Raw genomic sequence first — 9,933 nt, forward strand, 5'->3', positions numbered from 1 at the left:
TCCTAGAAGAGTTGGAAGAGACCACAAGGGCCATCGAGTCCAACCCCCTGCCAAGCAGGAAACACCATCAGAGCACTCCTGACATATGGTTGTCAAGCCTCTGCTTAAAGACCTCCAAAGTAGGAGACTCCACCACACTCCTTGGCAGCAAATTCCACTGTCAAACAGCTCTTACTGTCAGGAAGTTCTTCCTAATGTTTAGGTGGAATCTTCTTTCTTGTAGTTTGGATCCATTGCTCCGTGTCCGCTTCTCTGGAGCAGCAGAAAACAACCTTTCTCCCTCCTCTATATGACATCCTTTTATATATTTGAACATGGCTATCATATCACCCCTTAACCTCCTCTTCTCCAGGCTAAACATGCCCAGCTCCCTTAGCCGTTCCTCATAAGGCATCGTTTCCAGGCCTTTGACCATTTTGGTTGCCCTCCTCTGGACACGTTCCAGTTTGTCAGTGTCCTTCTTGAACTGTGGTGCCCAGAACTGGGCACAGTACTCCAGGTGAGGTCTGACCAGAGCAGAATCTCCCCTCGGCTTCACGTCTTACGCCGGCGGCTCCGGCGAGCTGGGAAGGTCAAGCGCAATATTGCATTGATTTGCAAAAAAGAGAGACAAGTTGTGCAAGCGGGGCCGGAGCGGGCAGCAGGGTGCAAAGGGCGGGAGGGAGGTAGCGAGCTGTTGTCTCCTCTTCTTCCTTCTCTTCCTCCACTCGGCTCTTCTTCCTCCTTTCTTCTAGGCGCGCCGTAGGGCTTGCTCGGTGTCTGCGTTTTTTTGGGGGGGGGCGGCCGCGGCGGCAGTTCATTCACGGCCGTCGCTCTCCGCGATTGCTTTTGGGGCGGGGGCTGAGGCTTGCAAACACTCCCCCGGCCCCCGATCACATCTCCCGTGCGGCTTGCTTGTGGTGCCACGCTTTTTGCGCTGCTGGCATCTGCCCTTCTCGTCATCCATCGTGGTTGGGGGAAAAAGAAAAGCGGAGACTGCGAGGAGATGGGGACGACTTACAGTGGTGCCCCGCAAGACGAATGCCTCGCAAGACGGAAAACTCGCTAGACGAAAGAGTTTTCCGTTTTAGAGGTGCTTCGCAAAACGAATCTCCTATGGGCTTGCTTCACAAGACGACAATGTCTTGCGAGTTCCTGCTGGTTTTTTTTCCTTTCCCCTTTTTCTAAGCCGCTAAGCTGCTTATCAGCTGATCCGATCAGCAGATAAGCCGCTAAAAGCCGCTAATAGCGCTAATCCGCTAATCCGTCAATGGGCTTGCTTCGCAAGACAAAAAAACCGCTAGATGAAGAGAATCACAGAACGGATTCTTTTCGTCTTGCGAGGCACCACTGTATATATATTTATGTGCTTTAAAATGAAATGAGAGCAGGCTTCCACGCAAAGGGTTAAACCCGCCGCTTTCCCCCCACGCACAAAGCGCAACTTTGGCGAGAGGAGGAGCAGAACTGTTGCTATTAGCTGAGCTCTTTACTTTGGGACCTGTGATCCCTTATTTTGGCTGCTGGTCCCTTATTTTCGAGGCTGCTGGTCCCTTATTTTCAAATCTGCAAGTCGACAGCTATGATCCCCACAGGGGCACAAAGCTTGCTGCTGGCGGGGGGTGGGGTGGACGTTGGGCATCTGCCCCCCCCCCACACTCAGCCTTGGGTTGTTGTGGGGATTAAATGAGGAGGGGGAGAACTCGGCACAGCAAACCTCAAACTCCTTGGGGGGAAAGGAGGGGGGGGATGTAAACGCCCCACAAGATCTCTCTCCATCCTGCAGGAACACGCTGCGATTCAAGGAGCTCCTGAACCCACTGGTGGCCGAAGAAGAGGAGATTCCTGAGCAAGAACAGCCTGGAGAGTCGTGAACAGAGCAGGAGGAGGACGTGCCCCTCAGATCCGCCCCCCTTCCGCCTGCCTTCCTGCAGGACCCACCTTCCTCATAGGTTTCTAAGCCTATTGCTAGTTCAACTTTTCGAAAGCCTTCAATGGTTGTTCCGATTTCCCCTTTGCAATAATTGTATGGCTTCACCTCTGTTATGAGAATTCTAAGGTCTCAAATATAAATTAAACGCCCATAAATGTACAAGGCGGGACGCGGGTGGCACTGTGGTTTAAACCACAGAGGATGTGCTGATTGAAAGGTCGGCGGTTTGAATCCCCGTGACGGGGTGAGCTCCCGTTGCTCTGTCCCTGCTCCTGCCAACCTAGCAGTTCGAAAGCACGCCAGTGCAAGTAGATCAATAGGTACTGCTCCGGCGGGAAGGTAAACGGGGTTTCCGTGTGCTGCTCTGGTTCACCAGAAGTGGCTTAGTCATGCTGGCCACATGACCCGGAAGCTGTACGCCGGCTCCCTCGGCGAGTAAAGCGAGATGAGCGCCGCAACCCCAGAGTTGGCCACGACTGGATCTAATGGTCAGGGGTCCCTTTACCTTTAAATGTACAAGGTAAACACATACATAAGTATATGAACCATGTGTCTGAAATAGTACAGGAGAGCAATCCTGAAGCCATTTTGACTCTCACAATGACCACAAATATTCCTCTGCGGGAAGGGAGGCAAATGGGGAAAGCCTTCCCATTGTCTTTTTGCTTACAAATCCTGTCTTAAGGATGTATTTGTGGATGAATAGGGTGAGCCTGTGACCTGGATTCAGGAACTAAAGTATTAACCATCACAAAAGAATGGCCAGGCTGCCCAGGTGAAGCAATCAGTGACCATTATCAGGTGTTCTGGCAAACAGGATTTCTGCTGTAGACAGTCTCCTTCTGTGATGTATGTTTGATGCTTTTGGGGGGTGGTCTTGGGCGACAGGGTGGGAAATTTCAAAAGTCTATATAAGGGCTTCAGCACCATTGTTCGGGGTTCTCCTCCGTCCTGCGTGGGGTCAGTGGGGACCCTGTTGCAACACTTCCTTGAATAAAGATCAGGCTTACTAGCTACTTTGCTTCTCAAAATACTCTGGTTGCCCTCTGTGATTTTCTGGAAGTGACCCAAAGGCTAATCTATTTCAACCCCCGTCAATTCCTACTTGGCTTTAAACTGTTTGCAATATTGTGCAATGCCATCTTTCGATATATTAATAACTTGAATGGTTGCAACCCGCCCTGGGACCTTAGGGTGACGGGCAAGCAATATGTGGTCACCATAATCTTAATACTGTTATGTGGCCCCCAAATCTCTGAGCAGAGCGATATCCCAGGGTTCGGTTTCCTTGGAAAAGGCAACAGTGGAGACCGTGGTGTCCTTAGGATATATGGTTTATTTGCACAACATATATACAACCTGAGCCCAAGATGGAGGGGCTCGCAGACTTAACACCCCCAAAGGTCTTGCTTCTTCCATACTGACAGCCTTGGAATCAAGCGGAAAAGAAACTCATCATTGCACTGAACAGCCTTTGTCTAACTCGGAGTTTCTTAAACTTGAGTCTCCAGCTGCTTTTGGACTACAACTCCCATCATCCTTGACCACCGGTCCTGCTAGCTAGTGATGATGGGAGTTGTAGTCTGGAGGGGGAAAAAGATTGGGAAACCCATGTCTATTCAAGAGAAGGAATGGCAGTACTTAGCGTGGCAACTACAGCCATTATTCCACAAAGAAACCTGCTGCTCCTTGGTTCAGCAATGGAATCCTCCATTGGATTTTAACCCTTGCAGGACCCAGGACTAAAAATAGTATTATTATTATTATTATTATTATTATTATTATTAGCAATGCCACTTCTAGAAACAACCACATTTTTTGCAGATAAACACAACTGGAAGCTTTTTTTCCTCTCCTTTAGTGCGGGGAGGGGACTGCAACGAAACTTCATGGAAATCAGCTTTTCCCCAGCAAAACCTGCTGGAGGGTCCAGGGTCTCAGAGGCTGCAGAAAGAGCCTCTTCCAAAACTGGAAGGAAAGAGCCACAACCCCTTGCCTCTCTGCGAGTGTGTGAGTGTGGAGGTCCTTCACTGCTGGGCCCTGCCGTTCCCTCGCCACGAACCCCTTCCCCTTCGCCACGATCCGTCCTGTTGACTTGTAACCTGAAGCCCTGTTTCTTTAAGGAAGCTGTAGACAGCGCTCGCTTGGTCCATTTCTCCGTCTTCCCTGAACGTCCTCGCCAGCCCCTTCAGGCGAATTTCCAGCTGCTTCCTCTCAAGGGAGTGGTCTCCGGGGATCCTGGCGGCCGCCTGGTACATCTCTAAGGCCTTGCTCTTCATCCCCTTCTTGTGGAGGAGGAAGTCCCCCCAGTGCATGTAGATGGACTGCTGGCATCTCTTGCTGGCTCCCGGGAGATCCTCCATCAGGTTAAGGTAGATCTCTTCCTCGTAAGCCGGTGACCTCTCACCGTAAGCTTTCGCCAGCTTCAGCTGGGTGAAGATGGAGAAAGCATCCATCTCTAGAGCGCGTTTGAAGCTCTCAATGGCAGGCTCGATGGCTTCTTCTCTGACATCGCTTAGAGAGTGCTCCAACATCTGCAGGTAGCACATGCCAAGGTCGTAGTGGAGGAGATGGTAGCCAGGATCTAGGGCGATGGCCTTCTTCAGAATGGAAATGGCCTTCTTCAGAATGGAAATGGTACGGGGAAGGGATTGCTGCTTGTACAGCTTGGAGACGATTCGGAGGACTTCAGGGTTCACGCTCTCCCGGGCAACATCGTCCACAAGGAAGAGCGCTCTTTCCGTGTCCACCGCCATAAGTGTCTGAGCCAAATAAGCTTTGGCTTCGTAGTTCTGCGGCTGGTGAGCAACGACTTCTTCCAGCAACTTCTGGGCTTCTTCCCGTTTTTTGGTGGTCCAGGAATGAGTGTAGGAGGCATAAACGGAGATGGCCAGTCCGGCCTGGAACTCCTCGTTGGACTCTTCCGCCTCCAGCGCCTTCCGGAAACATTCTGCAGCCTGGTCCCCGTTCCGGAAGCCCCCGGCCAGGAGGGACCAGCCTTTCTGAGCATGGACTTCAGGGATCATCACAGAGTAGGCCTCTGGGCTGGCCAAGGACCGGCAGATGTCGTGGATGCGTCCCAGGTAGAGGTCCACCATGTCGTAATTGACCAAGTGGTAGTAGACCCAGGCATAGTCGCTGTAGGTCACCAGGGCCTGGCGGGAGAAGTTGGAGGGGTGGTCCCTCTTCAGAGCCCCCTCTGCTTCTCGGAGGCTGTCCAGGGCCTCCTCGTAGTTCCCCTGGAAGTCCTGGAGGTAGGCCCTCATGGCAAGGTAGGCACCTTGGTTGCGGTGTGGGGTGTGCTGGGCCTGTGGGGCCAGGGTCTGCAAGGTGTGCAAGGCATCCACCTTGTCCTTGAACTCGAAGTCCCAGGTGAAGTGGCACTGCAAGCTCTCCAGCTTCGATCTCAGAGGTCGGCTGCAGAGGGAAGAGGCAGGGAGGGAGGGAGGGAGATCGAGAAAGGGTGAGGGACACTCTTGAGAGGATATACAGTCGTACCTCGGGTTACAGTCATTTCAGATTACATACGCTTCAGGTTACAGACTCCACTAATCCAGAAATAGTACCTCGGGTTAAGAACTTTGCTTCAGGATGAACACAGAAATTGCATTGTGGCGGCAGCAGGAGGCCCCATTAGCTAAAGTGGTGCTTCAGGTTAAGAACAGTTTCAGGTTAAGAACCTCAGGTTACAGTCATTTCAGGTTACATACGCTTCAGGTTACAGACTCCACTAACCCAGAAATAGTACCTCGGGTTAAGAACTTTGCTTCAGGATGAGCACAGAAATTGCATGGTGGCGGCAGCAGGAGGCCCCATTAGCTAAAGTGGTGCTTCAGGTTAAGAACAGTTTCAGGTTAAGAACGGACCTCACCTCCAGAACAAATTAAGTACTTAACCCGAGGTACCACTGTACAGTCGTACCTCAGCTCCCGAACGCCTTGGGAGTCAAACGTTTTGGCTCCCAAACGATTGAAAACGGGAAGTGAGTGTTCCGGTTTTCCAAAATTCTTCCTGAAGCCTATCGGAAGCCATGCTTTAGAAGTCGACTTCTGGAATGGATTCTGTTCGACTTCTGAGGTACGACTGTATAATGAATTGGTTTTTTTGTTTTTTTTAAAGTACCTTTCCAAAACCAACAAACCGGAGTCCTTTTTGTTGGGGATAATTCAGAGGGAAATTCCCAGGTGTCAAAAAAAGGCTATTTATGTATGTTACTGAAGGGACGCAGGTGGCGCTGTGTGTTAAACCACAGAGCCTAGGGCTTGCCGATCAGAAGGTTGGCGGTTTGAATCCCCGTGATGGGGTGAGCTCCCGTTGCTCGGTCCCTGCTCCTGCCAATCTAGCAGTTCGAAAGCACGTCAAAGTGCAAGTAGATAAATAGGTACCACTCCGGTGGGAAGGTAAACGGCATTTCCGTGCGCTGTTCTGGTTCCCCAGAAGCGGCTTAGTCATGCTGGGCACATGACCCGGAAGCTGTATGCCGGCTCCCTTGGCCAGTAAAACGAGATGAGCGCCGCAATCCCAGAGTTGGCCACGACTGGACCTAATGGTCAGGGGTCCTTTATGTATGCTACTACTGCTACTACTGTGTTTTGCTAGCCCCAGAATGGAAACTGAGCAAGGCTCCAACCAAAGAAGAATGGAAACTTGAACTGATGGAATATGCACAGCTTGCAGATTTGACATACAGAATAAGAGAGCAAGAAGCATGTATGTTTAAAGAAGACTGGAAAATGTTTACTGATTATGTGGGTGAAAGTTGTATACATTTAAAAATGCCGGCAGCCTTAAGGTAAATTCAACAGGGCAAATAAGTTTTGATGGTGTAACAATGGAATACGGAATGGTTTAGGTCATTCACAATATGCAGGGATGTATGGTAGGCAAAATGAACCACGGAAAGAAGGGAAGGGAAGTCAATGATTTGAGGTTGTTTAAATGAATATCTTGAAATGTAAATTAGAAAAATCTAATAAAACTATAAATAAATAAAAAGAGAGAAAGGGTGAAGGGGTGCTGCAGGCAGGAGTTCTTTGCCCAAAAGGGCCCAGAAGATTTAGGATTTAGACTTGGTTGTCACTGGAATGTGGCCTCTTGCCAAAAAAGGAAGGGTCACACCTGTTGCCCCGCCCACTTTAACAATAGGCCCCGCCCACTTTGTGACGAGGCCCGCCCACTTTTATCCCTAGGCCCCACCCACACGGGCAGGTGCCTGCTTCTACTCCCTAGATTTGGCCAAAGAGTGTCAGAATAACAGCTCCGCCAGTAGAGCAGGAGACTCTGGATCTCCGGGTTGTGGGTTCGAGCCCCACCTGGGGTAAAAGATCCCTGCACTTCAGGGGGTTGGACTAGATGACCCCTGGGGTCCCTTCCAACTCTACAGTTCCACGATCCTACCTGCAGATGCCATCAGGGGACCACAGGATTTTAGAGTTGCAAGGGACCCCGAGGGTCATCTAGTCCAGCCCTGATATCTTCTGCATGCAAAGCGCAGGAATTTGAGGAAAACAAAAGTCCTTTGGAGGTTTTTAAGCAGGGCTGGGATGGCCACCTGCCAGGGATTCTTTAGCTGAGATTCCCGCCTTGCAGGGGGTTGGACTAGATGACGCTGGGGGTCCCTTCCAACTCCACAACTCCATGATCTCCAGTGCCAGAGGCAGCCTGCCTCTGAGACTGTGCGCACACCATCCTTCAAAGCGCATTGAAAGTGCGCACGCACTGCCAGAACCCTGGGAACTGAAGGATGCTTGGAAATGCCCCTCTGATGTGTAAACTGCAGTTAACAGGATTCTTTCTGGGTGGGGGGGGGGTGCTTCAGGGAAACATCCCTGGGGGTTCTGTTCCTCAGTACAGTGGTACCTCGGGTTAAGTACTTAATTCGCTCCGGAGGTCCGTTCTTAACCTGAAACTGTTCTTAACCTGAAGCACCACTTTAGCTAAGGGGGCCTCCTGCTGCTGCTGCACCGCCAGAGCACAATTTCTGTTTTCCTCCTGAAGCAAAGTTCTAAACCCGAGGTACTATTTCTGGGTTAGCGGAGTCTGTAACCTGAAGGGTATGTAACCCGAGGTACCACTGTACTGTGAATGTGGTACACCAGGAGGTGCGCAGCTTCGCTCAGTTGCAGATGCCGACGCCTCGGGCTGGTTTGTTGCCCTGGGCTGGGGGGGGGGGGGCGGCGCCTGGCGGATCTTTCCACCCCAGCTGCATATGCTTAAGACAGCCCCGGTCATCTAGTCCAGCCCTGAAATCTTCTACATTGCGAAGCAGGTGCTCTAACCACTGAGCCACAGCTGCCGCTCTCCTGATGTCGCGGGACTCCCGCTCCCGTTTCCCCCCGGCCCTTGGCCATGCTGGCTGCCGAAGCTGGGGGCCAGCAACACCCAACTTGCATTGCAGGGGGCCAGGCTATTCGAGGGGGGGGGGTTTCCCTCCCATCTCTCCCATTCTGGGATTCTAACTCCTGCAGCACAAAATGCAGAACGGGAGGTCTTTAAGCCGGAGGAGTCAGATCTACGCAGGGGGGGGGGAGTCCCTGCTTACCTCATTTTTCCTTTTCCAGAGAGGAGGCTGAATTTCGCAGGAAGCGAACTTTCCCTCGCCAGCGGTCCAGCAGTCTGCAGGATGCAACCTCCGTCTGCAAACTTTTGCCTCGCCCTCTCAGATTATATAAGCAACGCAGTGAGCTCACTCGGACAGATTAGAAACCGAAACTCAAAAGAGAGATCCGTTCCCTGTTTGCGGAGAGGAATGTTCCTTGGCTGCTTGCAAAGTCTCCAAGCGCAACATTTAATTTAAATTTAAATTTCCCCCCCAAGCGCAACATTTTTGCCCCCCACTCGCGGAAATGAGTAAATCAGGGTTTAAACGGGGGCCATACGGCTCTCCCCTGCAATCGATGCAAAGCTCCTCCCGGCTCGTTTTGCTCTCCATCCTTGCCTGCTCGCGCCCCAGTCCGCTCCCCGATTCCCCAGCGCCTCCCGCTCTCCTCCCCATCCCGATCCCATGTCCACAAGGTCGGGAGGGATCGTCAATCCACACTTGCAAGGTCTCCCCAGCTCGGCAAGTGAAGCATCTGCCTCCGAACCTCTGCGAGGCTTTGCAGAATTAGCTGGTGTTGTTTAGTCGTTTAGTCGTGTCCGACTCTTCGTGACCCCCTGGACCAGAGCACGCCAGGCACTCCTGTCTTCCACAGCCTCCCTCATGCTGGTAGCTTCGATAACACCGTCCCACCATCTCGTCCTCTGTCGTCCCCTTCTCCTTGTGCCCTCCATCTTTCCCAACATCAGGGTCTTTTCCAGGGAGTCTTCTCTTCTCCTGAGGTGGCCAAAGTCTTGGAGCCTCAGCTTCAGGATCTGTCCTTCCAGTGAGCACTCAGGGCTGATTTCCTTCAGAATGGAGAAGTTTGATCTTCTTGCAGTCCATGGGACTCTCAAGAGTCTCCTTCAGCACCAGAATTCAAAAGCATCCATTCTTCGGCGATCAGCCTTCTTTATGGTCCAGCTCTCACTTCCATACATCACTACTGGGAAAACCATAGCTTTAACTATACGGACCTTTGTTGGCAAGGTGATGTCTCTGCTTTTTAAGATGCTGTCTAGGTTTGTCATTGCTTTTCTCCCAAGAAGCAGGCGTCTTTTAATTTTGTGGCTGCTGTCACCATCTGCAGTGATCATGGAGCCCAAGAAAGTAAAATCTCTCACTGCCTCCATTTCTTCCCCTTCTGTTTGCCAGCAGGTGATGGGCCCAGTGGCCACGATCTTCGTTTTTTTGCTGTTGAGCTTCAGACCATATTTTGCGCTCTCCTCTTTCAGCCTCATTAAAAGGTTCTTTTATTCCTCCTCACTTTCTGCCATCAAAGTTGTGTCATCTGCATATCTGAGGTTATTGATATTTCTAGTTTTTCTTTTTCTCCTGATTCCAGGCATGTCTACTTGGAAGTAAGCCCCAGGCTGGCCACGGAGGAGAAACCTGCAAAGGGGGTGAAGGGGAGAGGCTCCAAGGGCGAGGGGCATGGCTGCAT

The 9,933-nt window shown here is 51.5% G+C and overlaps 2 protein-coding genes across 2 annotated transcripts in view; one reads left to right on the forward strand and one right to left on the reverse strand.

Annotated features, from left to right (window-relative positions):
• Nucleotides 1-2,339, forward strand: part of LOC309542444 (uncharacterized protein) — a gene marked incomplete at its 5' end in the record, with an annotated part of 53,716 nt that extends 51,377 nt beyond the window's left edge. Inside the window, one exon of the mRNA XM_082241244.1 lies at nt 1,766-2,339. Within this exon, the coding sequence (XP_082097370.1) occupies nt 1,766-1,853 (88 nt within the window). The 3' untranslated portion in view covers nt 1,854-2,339. The remainder of the gene's footprint in view (nt 1-1,765) is intronic.
• An 889-nt stretch (nt 2,340-3,228) lies between these two features.
• Nucleotides 3,229-8,604, reverse strand: LOC309541340 (interferon-induced protein with tetratricopeptide repeats 5-like). Its single transcript, XM_082239116.1, has 2 exons — nt 8,454-8,604; nt 3,229-5,329 (listed from the first exon to the last, which is right to left on the reverse strand). The coding sequence occupies exons 1-2, from the start codon at nt 8,456-8,458 to the stop codon at nt 3,940-3,942; spliced, it is 1,395 nt and encodes a 464-aa protein (XP_082095242.1). The 5' UTR covers nt 8,459-8,604; the 3' UTR covers nt 3,229-3,939.
• Between the last annotated feature and the right edge of the window lie 1,329 nt (nt 8,605-9,933).

The sequence above is a fragment of the Podarcis vaucheri genome (genome assembly GCF_965113315.1).
Source record: "Podarcis vaucheri genome assembly, chromosome: 10".
Lineage (NCBI taxonomy): Eukaryota > Metazoa > Chordata > Lepidosauria > Squamata > Lacertidae > Podarcis > Podarcis vaucheri.